This window comes from Haliotis rufescens, unplaced genomic scaffold (genome assembly GCF_023055435.1).
Source record: "Haliotis rufescens isolate VD_foot unplaced genomic scaffold, xgHalRufe1.0.p SCAF_2, whole genome shotgun sequence".
In the NCBI taxonomy this organism is placed as follows: Eukaryota; Metazoa; Mollusca; class Gastropoda; order Lepetellida; family Haliotidae; genus Haliotis; species Haliotis rufescens.
In genome coordinates, this window is record NW_025963890.1 from 79,215,082 (window position 1) to 79,232,088 (window position 17,007).

The 17,007-nt window shown below is 40.8% G+C and overlaps 2 protein-coding genes across 2 annotated transcripts in view; one reads left to right on the plus strand and one right to left on the minus strand.

Moving 5' to 3' along the window:
* The window catches only part of LOC124123594 (trifunctional enzyme subunit beta, mitochondrial-like), a 32,370-nt gene extending 21,185 nt beyond the window's left edge, over window positions 1–11,185 (minus strand). The window contains exons 1-7 of the mRNA XM_046486799.2: window positions 11,037–11,185; window positions 10,508–10,561; window positions 8,591–8,726; window positions 8,224–8,255; window positions 3,295–3,362; window positions 1,561–1,839; window positions 977–1,069 (exon numbers count right to left, since the gene is read on the minus strand). Coding sequence (XP_046342755.1) covers window positions 977–1,069; window positions 1,561–1,839; window positions 3,295–3,362; window positions 8,224–8,255; window positions 8,591–8,726; window positions 10,508–10,561; window positions 11,037–11,091 — 717 coding nt within the window. The 5' untranslated portion in view covers window positions 11,092–11,185. The remainder of the gene's footprint in view (window positions 1–976; window positions 1,070–1,560; window positions 1,840–3,294; window positions 3,363–8,223; window positions 8,256–8,590; window positions 8,727–10,507; window positions 10,562–11,036) is intronic.
* Window positions 11,186–11,251: 66 nt separating this feature from the next.
* The window catches only part of LOC124123593 (trifunctional enzyme subunit alpha, mitochondrial-like), a 64,074-nt gene continuing 58,318 nt past the window's right edge, over window positions 11,252–17,007 (plus strand). The window contains exon 1 of the mRNA XM_046486798.2: window positions 11,252–11,404. Within this exon, the coding sequence (XP_046342754.1) occupies window positions 11,338–11,404 (67 nt within the window). The 5' untranslated portion in view covers window positions 11,252–11,337. The remainder of the gene's footprint in view (window positions 11,405–17,007) is intronic.

A 17,007-nucleotide genomic window follows, 5' to 3' on the forward strand; every position in this document is an offset into this window, starting at 1 on the left:
AACACCACATAGGGGACATACATTGATGCTGAACACCAGATGGGGGACATACATTGATGCTGAACACCAGATGGGGGGACATACATTGATGCTGAACACCAGATGGGGCAAATACATTGATGCTGAACACCAGATGGGGGGACAAACATTGATGCTGAACACCAGATGGGGGGGGGGGGGGGACATACATTGATGCTGAACACCAGATAGGGGGACATACATTGATGCTGAACACCAGATGGGGCAAATACATTGATGCTGAACACCAGATGGGGGGACGTACGTTGATGCTAAACACCAGATGGGGGGGGGGGGGGGACATACATTGATGCTGAACACCAGATGGGGGACACTACCCACTTCCAACACTACCCACTTCCAGCACTACCCACTTACAGCACTACCCACTTCCAGCACTACCCACTTCCAAAAATACCCACTTCCAAAAGTACCCATTTCCAGCACTACATACTTCCAACACTACCCACTTCCAACACTACCCACTTCCAGCACTACCCACTTCCAGCACTACCCACTTCCAGCACTACCCACTTCCAGCACTACATACTTCCAGCACTACACACTTCCAGCACTACCCACTTCCAACACTACACACTTCCAGCACTACACACTTCCAGCACTACCCACTTCCAGCACTACCCACTTCCAGCACTACCCACTTCCTGCACTACCCACTTCCAACACTACCCACTTCCAACACTACCCACTTCCAGCACTACCCACTTACAGCACTACCCACTTCCAACACTACCCACTTCCAAAACTACCTACTTCCAACACTACCCACTTCCAGCACTACCCACTTCCAAAACTACCCACTTCCAAAACTACCCACTTCCAAAACTACCTATTTCCAGCACTACCCACTTCCAGCACTACCCACTTCCAGCACTACCCACTTCCAGCACTACACACTTCCAGCACTACCCACTTCCACACTTCCAGCACTACGCACCTGTTCTTGTCTGGTGATTCCGAAGGCTGCACACAGTCTGTCTGCCGAGTGACCCATGGTCTCCCCTGTGGAGAATTCTGCTACTGCCGGCAACTGCAACATCAATCTCAATAAGTACTGTGTGCATACAACCTGTACAATGGGATAAACTCAGGATACAGTTCACTGCTGGTAACTACTGGTCTTAGGATGATGCTTTAGATACAAGCACCCACCTTCACTTGCAGTACCTACCTCTGGAGTGAGAGCTAAAGAGCTATGGTGCCTACCTCTGGTGTGAGAGCTAAAGAGTTGTGGTGCCTACCTCTGGTGTGAGAGCTAAAGAGCTGTGGTGCCTACCTCTGGTGTGAGAGCTAAAGAGCTGTGGTGCCTACCTCTGGTGTGAGAGCTAAAGAGCTGTGGTGCCTACCTCTGGTGTGAGAGCTAAAGAGCTGTGGTGCCTACCTCTGGTGTGAGAGCTAAAGAGCTGTGGTGCCTACCTCTGGTGTGAGAGCTAAAGAGTTGTGGTGCCTACCTCTGGTGTGAGAGCTAAAGAGTTGTGGTGCCTACCTCTGGTGTGAGAGCTAAAGAGCTGTGGTACCTACCTCTGGAGTGAGGGCTGATGCAGACAGCATCTGACTGACGAGCTGTAGTCGGGCTGGCAAAGTCTTGGCCTTGTTCATAGACAACATGAGCTTGCGCATCTTGCGGCTGTGTCTTATGGGTACGTCGGACATAAACTCCACCCCGCCAGCCACGACGGAGTCACAACCACCGGATGCGATCATCCCGATGCCGGTAGTGATGGCCTGGTTGGAGGAGATGCAGGCCTGGGTGACGGTGTGGGAGGGGATCCTGTTGGAGAAGCCGGCACCCAGAGCTGCCTGCAGAAACACAAGACAACATCAAAATTCAGCCTCAAGTTGGCAACAAATGTCAGTAAACATTCCCAAAATGGAACTGAAAACTTCCCAACTCATTATTTATGAAATATTATGGCTTTGTAGAGGTGTCTTGTATTTCACTGTGAAGGGACAAGTGAGGTAAAGTCTTTTGTGCTTAGTTTTACATTACTGCAAATCTCCCCCATTTGCCTCGCAAGGGCCCTTAGTCTGGACTTCTACACACATCCCTGGCCTTGGTGTGTGCATCCCACTGCAATCCAACAAGGGATATCAAAACCCTACAGTCCTCAATCTGTACAAAACATGTTGTATTAATATATGAAAGAAGTGCATCTTGATACTGTCGGGCAGGATGCAACATTTACGCACAGAAACTGACAGGGGTGGACATCGTGAGTACAACTGTAGTTCATTAGGACATTGTGAGTTCAACTGTAGTTCATTAGGACATCGTGAGTACATCTGTAGTTCATTAGGACATCGTGAGTACAACTGTAGTTCATTAGGACATTGTGAGTTCAACTGTAGTTCATTAGGACATTGTGTGTTCAACTGTAGTTCATTAGGACATCATGAGTTCAACTGTAGTTCATTAGGACATCGTTAGTACAACTGTAGTTCACTAGGACATCGTGATTTCAACTGTAGTTCATTAGGACATCATGATTTCAACTTTTGTTCATTAGGACATCGTGAGTTCAACTGTAGTTCATTAGGACATCGTGAGTACAACTGTAGTTCATTAGGACATTGTAAGTTCAACTGTAGTTCATTAGGACATTGTGAGTTCAACTGTAGTTCATTAGGACATCGTGAGTACAACTGTAGTTCAAAAGATCATCATGAGTTCAACTGTAATTCATTAGGACATCGTGAGTACAACTGTAGTTCAAAAGATCATCATGAGTTCAACTGTAGTTCATTAGGACATTGTGAGTTCAACTGTAGTTCATTACAACATCATGAGTTCAACTGTAGTTCATGAGGCCATTGTGAGTTCAAATGTAGTTCATTAGGACATTGTGTGTTCAACTGTAGTTCATTAGGACATCATGATTTCAACTTTTGTTCATTAGGACATCGTGAGTTCAACTGTAGTTCATTAGGACATCGTGAGTACAACTGTAGTTCATTAGGACATTGTGAGTACAACTGTAGTTCATTAGGACATCATGAATTCAACTGTAGTTCATTAGGACATTCTGAGTTCAACTGTAGTTCATTAGGACTGTGGTCTACAAAACATGACTTGATGTTTGGAGAAAACAATGAGAACTCTAGATTTTCACAAGTTTCAGTCGAGTGGTCAATGATAGCACAAGTCTTATGCTTGTAAAGATAAAGATCTGACAGCACCTTCACTTTCCTTCTCCAAATAGAGAACGAGATATACCTAACCAGAAGTGCCCATAATCCAACTAAAACAATACCCACCTCACGTGCAATATTACTGGTCTTCACCTCTTGGATCACAGTTCCATAGACAATATAGTCAACCATATCTGTAGACAAACATTCAATGAACAGTGTAGTCAACCATATCTGTAGACAAACATTCAATGAACAGTGTAGTCAACCATATCTGTGGACAGACATTCAATGAACAGTGTAGTCAACCATATCTGTAGACAAACATTCAATGGACAGTGTAGTCAACCATATCTGTGGACAGACATTCAATGAACAGTGTAGTCAAGCATTTCTGTAGACAAACATTCAAAGGACAGTGTAGTCAACCATATCTGTGGACAGACATTCAATGAACAGTGTAGTCAACCATATCTGTAGACAAACATTCAATGAACAGTGTAGTCAACCATATCTGTGGACAAACATTCAATGGACAGTGTAGTCAACCATATCTGTAGACAAATATTCAATGGACAGTGCAGTCAACCATATCTGTGGACAAACATTCAATGGACAGTGCAGTCAATCATATCTGTGGACAAACATTCAATGGACAGTGTAGTCAACCATATCTGTGGACAAACATTCAATGAACAGTGTAGTCAACCATATCTGTGGACAAACATTCAATGGACAGTGTAGTCAACCATATCTGTGGACAAACATTCAATGGACAGTGTAGTCAACCACATCTGTAGACAAACATTCAATGAACAGTGTAGTCAACCATATCTGTAGACAAACATTCAATGGACAGTGTAGTCAACCATATCTGTAGACAAACATTCAATGAACAGTGTAGTCAACCATATCTGTGGACAAACATTCAATGAACAGTGTAGTCAACCATATCTGTAGACAAACATTCAATGGACAGTGTAGTCAACCATATCTGTAGACAAATATTCAATGGACAGTGCTGTCAACCATATCTGTGGACAAACATTCAATGGACAGTGCAGTCAATCATATCTGTGGACAAACATTCAATGGACAGTGTAGTCAACCATATCTGTGGACAAACATTCAATGAACAGTGTAGTCAACCATATCTGTGGACAAACATTCAATGGACAGTGCAGTCAACCATATCTGTGGACAAACATTCAATGGACAGTGTAGTCAACCATATCTGTAGACAAACATTCAATGAACAGTGTAGTCAACCATATCTGTAGACAAACATTCAATGGACAGTGTAGTCAACCATATCTGTAGACAAACATTCAATGGACAGTGTAGTCAACCATATCTGTGGACAAACATTCAATGAACAGTGTAGTCAACCATATCTGTAGACAAACATTCAATGGACAGTGTAGTCAACCATATCTGTAGACAAACATTCAATGGACAGTGCAGTCAACCATATCTGTGGACAAACATTCAATGGACAGTGCAGTCAATCATATCTGTGGACAAACATTCAATGGACAGTGTAGTCAACCATATCTGTGGACAAACATTCAATGAACAGTGTAGTCAACCATATCTGTGGACAAACATTCAATGGACAGTGCAGTCAACCATATCTGTGGACAAACATTCAATGGACAGTGTAGTCAACCATATCTGTAGACAAACATTCAATGAACAGTGTAGTCAACCATATCTGTAGACAAACATTCAATGGACAGTGTAGTCAACCATATCTGTAGACAAACATTCAATGGACAGTGTAGTCAACCATATCTGTGGACAAACATTCAATGGACAGTGCTGTCAACCATATCTGTGGACAAACATTCAATGGACAGTGCTGTCAACCATATCTGTAGACAAACATTCAATGGACAGTGCAGTCAACCACATGTGCACAAACATTCAATGGACAGTGTAGTCAACCATATATGTGGACAAATATTCAATGGACAGTGTAGTCAACCATATCTGTAGACAAACATTCAATGGACAGTGTAGTCAACCATATCTGTGGACAGACATTCAATGGACAGTGCTGTCAACCATATCTGTGGACAAACATTCAATGGACAGTGCTGTCAACCATATCTGTGGACAAACATTCAATGGACAGTGCTGTCAACCATATCTGTGGACAAACATTCAATGGACAGTGCTGTCAACCATATCTGTGGACAAACATTCAATGGACAGTGTAGTCAACCATATCTGTGGACAAATATTCAATGGACAGTGTAGTCAACCATATCTGTGGACAAACATTCAATGGACAGTGTAGTCAACCATATCTGTGGACAAACATTCAATGGACAGTGCAGTCAACCATATCCGTGGACAAACATTCAATGAACAGTGTAGTCAACCATATCTGTAGACAAACATTCAATGGACAGTGTAGTCAACCATATCTGTAGACAAACATTCAATGGACAGTGTAGTCAACCATATCTGTGGACAAACATTCAATGGACAGTGCTGTCAACCATATCTGTGGACAAACATTCAATGGACAGTGCTGTCAACCATATCTGTAGACAAACATTCAATGGACAGTGCAGTCAACCACATGTGCACAAACATTCAATGGACAGTGTAGTCAACCATATATGTGGACAAATATTCAATGGACAGTGTAGTCAACCATATCTGTAGACAAACATTCAATGGACAGTGTAGTCAACCATATCTGTGGACAGACATTCAATGGACAGTGCTGTCAACCATATCTGTGGACAAACATTCAATGGACAGTGCTGTCAACCATATCTGTGGACAGACATTCAATGGACAGTGCTGTCAACCATATCTGTGGACAAACATTCAATGGACAGTGCTGTCAACCATATCTGTGGACAAACATTCAATGGACAGTGTAGTCAACCATATCTGTGGACAAATATTCAATGGACAGTGTAGTCAACCATATCTGTGGACAAACATTCAATGGACAGTGTAGTCAACCATATCTGTGGACAAACATTCAATGGACAGTGCAGTCAACCATATCCGTGGACAAACATTCAATGGACAGTGTAGTCAACCATATCTGTAGACAAACATTCAATAGCTGTCAGTTTATGACAGTCAAAGGACAACACAATGTCAACTTGTTTGCATATTTAGGTACTCCAAAAATCAAAGTTGAGTGTCATTCAGTCTCTGACAAGAGAAACATGTACAGTTCAACATTTTCAAAATGTTCAAAGATTTTAATATAGCTTCAGTGTCTTTAACAGAACATGTTCCTATCTACAGCCTCCACTGTTATGGTATGACACACAATCAGTCAGGTCAACTATAAACAACCTCTACTGTTGTGATACGACACACAACTAGTCAGGTCAACTATCAACAGCCTCCACTGTTATGGTATGACACACAACCAGTCAGGTCAACTATCAACAACCTCCACTATAATGGTATGACACACAACCAGTCAGGTCAACTATTAACAGCCTCCACTGTTGTGGTATGACACACAACCGGTCAGGTCAACTATCAACAACCTCCACTGTTATGGTATGACACACAACCAGTCAGGTCAACTATCAACAACCTCCACTGTAATGGTATGACACACAACCAGTCAGGTCAACTATCAACAATCTCCACTATAATGGTATGACACACAACCAGTCAGGTCAACTATTAACAGCCTCCACTGTTGTGGTATGACACACAACCGGTCAGGTCAACTATCAACAACCTCCACTGTTATGGTATGACACACAACCAGTCAGGTCAACTATCAACAACCTCCACTGTTATGGTATGACACACAACCAGTCATGTCAACATATTAACAGCCTCCACTATTGTGGTATGACACACAATCAGACAGGTCAACTGTCAACAGCCTCCACTGTAATGGTATGACACACAACCAGTCAGGTCAACTATTAACAGCCTCCACTGTTGTGGTATGACACACAACCGGTCAGGTCAACTATCAACAACCGCCACTGTTATGGTATGACACACAACCAGTCAGGTCAACTATCAACAACCTCCACTGTTATGGTATGACACACAACCAGTCATGTCAACATATTAACAGCCTCCACTATTGTGGTATGACACACAATCAGACAGGTCAACTGTCAACAGCCTCCACTGTAATGGTATGACACACAACCAGTCAGGTCAACTATTAACAGCCTCCACTATTGTGGTATGACACACAATCAGACAGGTCAACTGTCAACAGCCTCCACTGTAATGGTATGACACACAACCAGTCAGGTCAACTATTAACAGCCTCCACTATTGTGGTATGACACACAATCAGACAGGTCAACTATCAACAACCTCCACTGTTATGGTATGACACACAACCAGTCATGTCAACATATTAACAGCCTCCACTATTGTGGTATGACACACAATCAGACAGGTCAACTGTCAACAGCCTCCACTGTAATGGTATGACACATGATCAGACAGGTCAACTATTAACAGCCTCCACTGTTGTGGTATGACACACAATCAGACAGGTCAACTATTAACAGCCTCCACTGTTGTGGTATGACACACAATCAGACAGGTCAACTATTAACAGCCTCCACTGTTGTGGTATGACACACAATCAGACAGGTCAACTGTTAACAGCCTCCACTGTTGTGGTATGACACACAATCAGACAGGTCAACTGTTAACAGCCTCCACTGTTGTGGTATGACACACAATCAGACAGGTCAACTATTAACAGCCTCCACTGTTGTGGTATGACACCTAACCAGTCAGGTCAACTGTTTACCTCCACTGTTATGGTATGACACACAATCAGCCTGGTCGTACATTGTTACCACTCTGTCTGTATTTGAATGAATGTTTACATCAAACAAGGAGTCATGGGGAACCTATTCCACACAGGACTCTCTGCAGGGATATGCAATTTCAATTCAACATCACAAGAAGTGATATGATTTCATTTAAAAATCTTACAAATTAGCAACGATACTGCCCTTTTAAGATTAGTCAATAAATTTATTTACCAAATGTCAAAGTGATAAAAATATTGACTCATCATACCATTGCTGATGCCTGTCTTCCTCAGCAAACCCCTGAAAAAAGTAATAGAACTTCAGACACACTTGACAAAACATTTAATAATTGTTTTACACAACAGTAATCAAGAACATTCGTACAAACAAACAATCGTACAAAGATATATATTAATATGATATCAAACTTTAGTGGGTGTTAAGTAAAAAACTCATATTCAGTGATGTATCACTGTTGAAAGTGAATACTGGTACTTGCCACACTGGAATGTTTAATAGTTCTACACAAAGTCAGTGCTGCATGGACTGAAAAGTTTTACACAGTCAGTGCATAATGAAGAAAATATATTGCTGATTTCATCCTTTGGAAATTGATGAGAATATTAGGTACTGACTGGAGTGCTGTGCGAGCGAGGTCGTGTGGCATAAGGTTCTTGTAGGATGTCCCCGACATGAGAAACGGAGTCCTCACCCCCTCCACCAGCACGATGTTTCGGACCCCTGGTTTGGCCAGTGTCTTCTTGCTGACACCTGAAACATGCAAACAGCTGAGTCAGCCATACGGCTGTGAGTGAGTGAGTGAGTGAGTGAGTGAGTGAGTGAGTGAGTGAGTGAGTGAGTGAGTGAGTGAGTGAGTGAGTGAGTGAGTGAGTGAGTGAGTGAGTGAGTATGGTTTTACACCGCTTTATTCCAGCAATATCACAGCGGGGTACACCAGAAATGGGCTTTACACATTGTACCCATGTCAGGATTCGAAAGTGGGTCCTCGGCATGACGGGCAAACGCTTTAACCACTAGGCTACCTGACCGCCCCGCAATACAGCTGAGAGTGCAAAGTAGGAAAACAAAGTGTTAGAAACAGGGTTAGAAACTAACAGTTTTCGTCCACTAGTCCTTATAATGATAACATAAAGCAAACCCTTAAAGGGGAAGTGTACACGCAAAAATCACTTTCTTTCTTTTTCTAAACAAAACGCAATTTTAGAATTAGTTAGTATCTGTGTTTGAAAATATACACTCATTTTTTTCACAGTGAAAGTAGGAAGCTCACAATAGTGTGAAAATGATATGCCGTTATGAGGCCTTCGTTTTTCGAGCTAAACAGGCCTGAGTTATCCCCCTTAGATTATGACGTAATTGGTGCCAATTCAACTGGGTCCCTGTCTATTCTCAACGCAAAAGATATCCAGTACCAGTTTGCGGTAAAACAACATGGCCTACGACACACTCCGGCGCAGTGGTGACTCAGCATAACACTATGCTGGCTGGCATCTGAGACGCTAGAATCACACACCTAGACCTACACCACGTGAAGCGGCTCTAACAAAGCATGATGACGTCATAATGTTTATCAATTGGCACCAATGACGTCATATTGCAAGGGGCATAAGCCATGGTGTTTTGTTGTGGAAATAGAACACTTGGTAAATGTGAAAAATATTAATCGTATTAATGCGAAAAATATGTTAATTAATTGTGATATTTTTATATTTTTGTCTATGACACTTCTAGGTTAACACTTTTAATGTGGAAAAAGTACAAGAAAAATAGGTTAATTTCCGTGTGAACTTGCCCTTTAACAATGGCAAATTTCTAGTAGTCCTTATGATACCATTACCATTGAGCAGTTTGGCAAGGACTACAGGACTACAGGACTAGTGCCAATTTCAAACGCTGAATAATCCACATCGAAAGTCACGTCACAAAGGAGAGATGTGGAGGGGGTGGGAATGGGGGCGAGTGGGGGGATCACATCAATTTAATTACATTGAATATTCAGCAGCCATTGTGACCAACATCCTTGAAAGGAGCTCTTAGTGCTCGCTTCCGCTAACCAAAGCTCCGAGGACATCCCATCTCAGAGTTGATATTAATGAGATTGTCCTTGTGACTTGTGTCTAACGTCAATGCATTAGAGTTCAAGTGGACCTGTTCTCTCCTAACAGCACCACTGGCACTGGGCACTGGGAGAGTGTACTGACAATTTTAGAAATTGTATTTTTTAAGACTAGTCCAGATGACTGGTGGACAGTAGTGTCTGTTGCAATATCGAGTAATGACTGCTCCCTATATATCACAATAATCCAGTACAATAACTGATCCCTGTACATCCCGGCTTTTAAGATAATGGCCTCCGAGAGTAAAGTGTCAAGTCAGACGTGCTTCTTGTTGTCTCTATAATTAGTGTTTGGATAACACGGGACATTGAAACAGTGTCAACAGCAGTGGGATATTCTCTGTCCACTCAGGCTCCAACCTCTCTCAAATAGGCTCTAAATTTCTAATCCTCTCATTTCAATGCCAACACCTACCTGCTTTTGCAGTGGCATATTGTGATGTTGATGTTCCAAGACAACGAACAGCACCTGAGACGAGAAAAGGGTAAGTCACATTGCTTAGAGCTTAGATAATAAAATACATGTACAACATAAAATAAAATATTCATGACACACCAAACTCTATGTCATAGCAATCTACTGACCCCCCCCTCTCTCCCAATATGATGAATTTATCCCAAATAGTATAGATAAAGGCTTACATCTTATTGAGTTTATCTTCACAAATCAAACCATTCGATTTCTTGCATAAGAATTACCTTTGTATATGGTCAGGAGAAATTGGAAGTAACTCAAAATAATACTTTGAAAACAGATACCGAAAGTAAACTTTCTTCTGTCATGTCTGTTGATCACCAAACATGAAACAGACGCCTTGTAATTCACCTTTGAACATTTGACTAAAATTACGCATTTGTCATGGACACATACTCGTGTGCGTTCTTTAACTTGTCCTAAAAGTATCTTTGTAAAAAAATGACAAAGCACCATTTGAAAAACCTACAAGAACTGCCACAAGACTTCGTCAAAGAAAACGCTTTCTGCATTGCTGCCGCCATGCTGGAACCGTGGACTTTGTACGGTCACGTGACCTTGTGTTTATAGACCATCATACTCGTTTGATCAATGAAAACGAACATTTTGAGTAGATTCTATGTATCGGTATTTGAATTAAGGTAGCGCATGATAAAGATCAGATCATGACAAGTGCAAATAATACTTTAATTGCGAAAAACCGAAACGTGACTTTGCGTTGATAGACGAGGAAATACGGGAGTACAAAGTTCAGCCGGCTTCTTTGGAAAATGGCCGGCATGAGAGTTGTTGGTGCAGGGAGGCAGCTAATCCGTGCTGGAGGCCTAGCGTTTCGGGGTAACTGTTCTCTTACAACACAAACAGACGTATTAACTCTTTATCTCTGAGATGCTGTGCGTATTTTGTCATTTTGTAGAACAACCACTCCAATTTCCAACCTCGTTGACTTTGCATTGTTGCAGACGATGCTTTTGAGTCAACCCTGGCAGGTCTTGGGTGACTTGTTTTACAGTCGTAACTAGTCTAGTTTATGCCTATTGTGTTTGTCGTCACTTTATTTCATTTACCTAAAAAAAGTGACACATTTATTTTGAAGTCGCACTTTCACTTCATGATAAAGGTAGGTCGGGGGCAAGGTGAACGTCTGACAGGTGAGCATGTGGACTTTGAACTATGGAGGAGGTTTTGTCAGTGAGGAGTCAAAAGGTGAAGAAGGCGATTTGGCAACATCACATATAAATGTTGTAACCATTAATATGTGCATATGTATCCCCAAAACATAATGACACAGGCTAGGGTGTGTGCACAGGCCCCTGAAGCAGGATAGTGATATAACTGAAACCCTATATATGGGTCCAGTGTTTCAGTTATATCACTGAAGACAGTTTAATGGATTAAAAGGCAGATGACATTATTGTATTTTTTAAATGTTATGGGCTTACACAGTTTTGGGTCAATACCCAAAATGTCAGTCAATACCTGGTGTGACCACCATTAGCATTGATACTGCCACACATCTCCTGTACATTGAGTGGATCAGACGATTTGTGAAGGCCCTAGGGATCCTCCTGCACACATCCAGAGCAACTGTGCGTAGTTCATCGGCAGTTGTAGGGACTGGGCGCACATTGTGCAGACGCCTTTGAATCTCATCCCACAAGTGTTCGATGGGGTTCAGATCAGGGCTGAGGGCTGGCCACGGTAGAACACGGATGTTGTGTTGTTGCAGAAAGGCCATGGTAGCTCTGGCAACATGGGGACGAGCGTTGTCCTGCTGGAAAATGTGCTGTTGATGTTGCGCAAAAAATGGAACAACGTGGGATCTGACCACTTGGTCGATATACCGCTGAGCAGTGACACCGTGTCCCCGACCTTGACCAACATTCAGAAAGCGCATGGGTCCAAGTCTCGATTAAGTCCAGTCCCTGCCCATATCATGACGCTAGGTCCACCCCATGGATCCTTTTCCACAACGTTTCTGTCAGCGAAACGATCACCTCAACGCCGCCAAATTATGACTCTTTCATCTGCATGGGAGACACAAAAGCGACTTTCATCAGAGAAGATGACACGCCTCCACTCACGATGACGCCAATTGCGATGACCCTTTGCCCACTGAAGTCGTGCTTGTCGATGCCGTGGTTGGAGAACAGGACGACGTGCTGGTCGGTGACATCTGAGGTTGTTGGAACGGAGACGTCCGATCACAGTGTCCCGGCTAATGTGTCGATTATGTATTCCTGTGGTCTGTCGAGCACTTTCACTTGCAGTTAGGAACGGATGTCGCTGGTGTTGACGGGTAATCTGCTGATCTTGTCGAGGTGTTGTGACCCTAGGACGACCGCTCTGAGGAAGGTCATCTGTGGTCTGTGTTGCATTGTACCGATGCAGGAGATGATAAATTGTGGTTATGTGAACGTTGAAATGACGGGCAACATCTTGGACAGACTCTCGAGCTTCCAAACGTCCGATAGCCTGGTTTCTCTGTATTTGTGTTAGGCGTGGCATTGTTGACCAAGGAGTGGTAGGTCCAAGAATCAGCCACAGTTTTATACCCACTACAGTTTGTGACAGTTCGTGCATTTTCGATTTCGCGAGAAATGGGTGCATGATACCAACATTCATTGAAATGGTGCGTTTTGGCGATTCGTTATTTTATGTTGCGTTTATGCAACCAAAAATATTGATAACACCATCAGGCTTTCACTACATGCTAAAACTCGTATCAATTTATGGTTCCGTGTTTGTTACCTATTTGCTTAAAACCACTTGCGTTTCTTTTGCTTGTGAGTATATATACCTGGTGAATCCCACTGGGGTGTATTTGGGTGGTCACAATCCCTCGTAAACAAGATAAATCCCTCTTGATAACCTGTTCATGATATAAAATACATCATGAAGACCTGTTTATTTACACATATGAACATTGCATGTAAACTATTATCAAATTATTAATACACAATACAAGTTACTGAATAAACAAATGTCCTAGATTAACACACACACATAGTGAAAAGAAATTTATCTAGTACATGTATACATGCACTCACCATGCACACACTAATACTAGTAAATGTGACATGTTTAAATATAATTAAGGATCTATATAAACATTTATTAAACTAAAGTGATTTGCATAATTATACTGGCATAAAATACAATAAAAACTCTAAAGGGGCACTGATGTAAAGCAATTCCCTGGGACTGGTTCTTGCCTTTGTTATTGTTTTTTCCCGTGCGTACCCGGGTGATACAGTAGAAATCTAGACTAAAGTACTCACGGAAATGAAAAAAAACTTTTTTTGATCTCAGATTTTAAATAAATGCAGTTAATATACAAAATTGTTATTGTTTTTTCCCGTGAGTACCCGGGTGATACAGTAGAAATCTAGACTAAAGTACTCACGGAAATGAAAAAAAACTTTTTTTGATCTCAGATTTTAAATAAATGCAGTTAATATACAAAATATATAAATATTCAAACAACTCAATTAATACTAATTGGGCCTTGGCACAAATACAGCATATCAAAGGTTTTTATGTCTTTTTACACGTAAAAGTGTGTAAAAATATGAACAAAACAGACTATTGTGAAACTGAGCATAACCAGATGTTAGTAGATCAAGGTGAATGTCCATGACATATGACACCTTGACGACAGGTGAAAACAGGTGCTTGAAACCCACGTGCATGTGATTTGTCAGTGGTTAGTGATTTGTCAGTGGCATTGTGGGATAGTGAATCATCGTCAAAATATCAGAACGTAAAAGTAACATATTCCCTTCTCAAACAACAACTTACATGTCATTTTTATTATGTACATAAACATAGCTGTTATTTGTATTGTTGTTTTGATAACTTTTTTCCAGGCTTATTTGCATAATGGCTATAGCCTGTTTCTGCCATGTCAATTTGGACTTAGTTTTATTTTTGAATGTTGAAAGTGCCTACAAATTACCTCCTGTAAAGTACATTTTGTATTGAGCACTGAGATAAAACTAGCAAATCCAGACTAGTACTTTTCCAGTTGTTTTGCTATTTCGTATTTACATGTACGTAATGCTTTGTGTCGATTTTTAAATCCAGCAAAACAGTGTTTTTTTCATTTCCGTGAGTACTTTTAGTTGGCGACCTGTGCTGCGCAATTCGTAAGCGCATTTGTCACTTTTATTGATAGTATAACGGCGTAAAGTCACATTGATCAATAAAATGAAATACAGTTTTGGAAATAATAAGGAAATGTAGGTTTCTTTGTGGGTAGCATAGGTAATGGTGACAAAGTTTTGATAAGTCACTTGCTTGGTAATTGTGCGATTTTCGTTTACACTATTTTGACTTGCAACACAAAGTAAATATTTCTCCTGAGTATTGCTTTTTTTATCGTGTTTGTAAAAATAGTCAAAATGTGCAAAATTTTCACTTAGGAAATTTATTAAACGCCTAAATATTCAGTTATTTTACAAATTGACTGAAAAATATGTCCATCTGTATTATGAAAAAAAGACTTTCCAAAGATTTTTAAGTTTAATATCATCACCAAGAGACTGTAAATGTTACGATGAAAAGTACATTTCTATATTGTTTGGCTTCTAATCCAACCTACATTATAATCTATTGTGATGTTTTTAGGCCCTTTTGATCGTCTTAATCAATTTTAGTCAATCTGTTAAAGAAAAGGACAGATTTTTCAGTCAAAATGACTAAAATATTTACACATTTTTATAAATTGCCTGAGAGAATCACATTTTGCAAATTGACTGTAATAAATACACGCTTACAAAAAAAAAGACTTGTGAAAACAACGTCTATCGCGCATCGAAGAATTTCCCAACCAAGACGTAGAGGAACAAGAATGAATTTGTTCAATGCTACAGCAAATGAAGGAAAACAAAAGGCAAATATCATAATTATAACCTACCAAATTTATGTGTATAATTTTAGGCAGCGTCCTTGTTTAAGGAATGTATCTGTGAATATCCACACAAAGGAACAATATCCCACACGTCTGCAGCTGTACAATGAAACTTATTCGATGTCACGTGTCTCTGTAACAATCAAATAGTTTAAAATATATATATATATCGGTTCGGGATATTATAACCCGTGTTCGGTCCTCAACTGATCACTTTGATTGTTTCAGGTGTTTCACACAGGTGTCAAGTCTCAAAGGTCGGCTAAGAACGCCCACGTGACAACTATTTTCCTAAAAAATCCATTGAGTTAGATAACAATGAGCAATCAATGTATTATCAGTTAACCCTTTAAACAAATTATGTTGTTTTTACATCGGCACTTCACGCCATGATATGAGTGTATGCCCTTGTTTTAGTAAACCTAGACATGCAAACACTCATCACTCACTTTTGACATATCCACTGTGCAAGATAACAGTGATTGATCAATCAACATATTTTCTGTTAATCCTTTGATGACAAGGAACGATCCGTTGATTCACAAAAAAGTAAATCAACTGACCATTCATCTCTTGCTGGGCTGCCACGTGCATATTATATAACACACATTTCACCTCACTTCAAACCTGTATTTACTATTTAGAATGAATAATTACCCCAGACACAATAAATGCCAAATGGGAACCTTTGTCAGGTAATCTGAGTGGTGCTACCACTAATTATACCTGTAATAAATTCATTATCTGAGCATCAAGTGAATGACGACAAATACACAAGTGTAGGGTTAAACTAGAAAACGTGGATGACAACAAGGGAGTAGTAATCGTATTATCGACGCAATCCAAAATCCGAAAATGCTTTCACTGCATGGATGCTTTTGTTATGATTAAACTATAACCAACTGGGGTATTTCCAAATGACGACATCCGATGAGCTCCGCCGTTCTTTTTGTCTGTTTGTTTAAGCTGAAAACATGTGCCCTTTTTCGAAATCTTTATAGATCCCGGTTAACCAATCAGTGATCCAAAATGCGTAAAACAAATATTGCCTCCAAGTTTATTTAGCTGTCCTTGCGGACGGTCGCCCTGTCTCTTGTCACACGCAGTTGCGGTGCGTATCGTCCGGGTTCTCACGGGGAAAAAACAATAACAAAGGCAACAACCAGTCCAGGGGAATTGCTTTAGATCAGTGCCCGTTCAACTACTAACCTTTATATAAGTATTATCCTTTCTCTCAGTCCAGTGCACAGTGAAGTGTTAATGCAAAGAGCAGGGTGAAAACAAAGGGTTTTGAAAGTGGGACGCAGAGATTTAAAACTAGCCAATCCAGAGGATGCCTGGGCTTTCACTCTGATTGACCACCAAGAAGTTGACTGACCCACTAAATAAAACATGACATTAGAATAGGGCTTTAATGATGATACTTGACTTAAAACTACTTAAGTATGCAGCCTGAAATGAGAAATACAATAAATAATTCTTAATTACTGCAATATCTGAAATATACAAAATACCATTATTGACAACA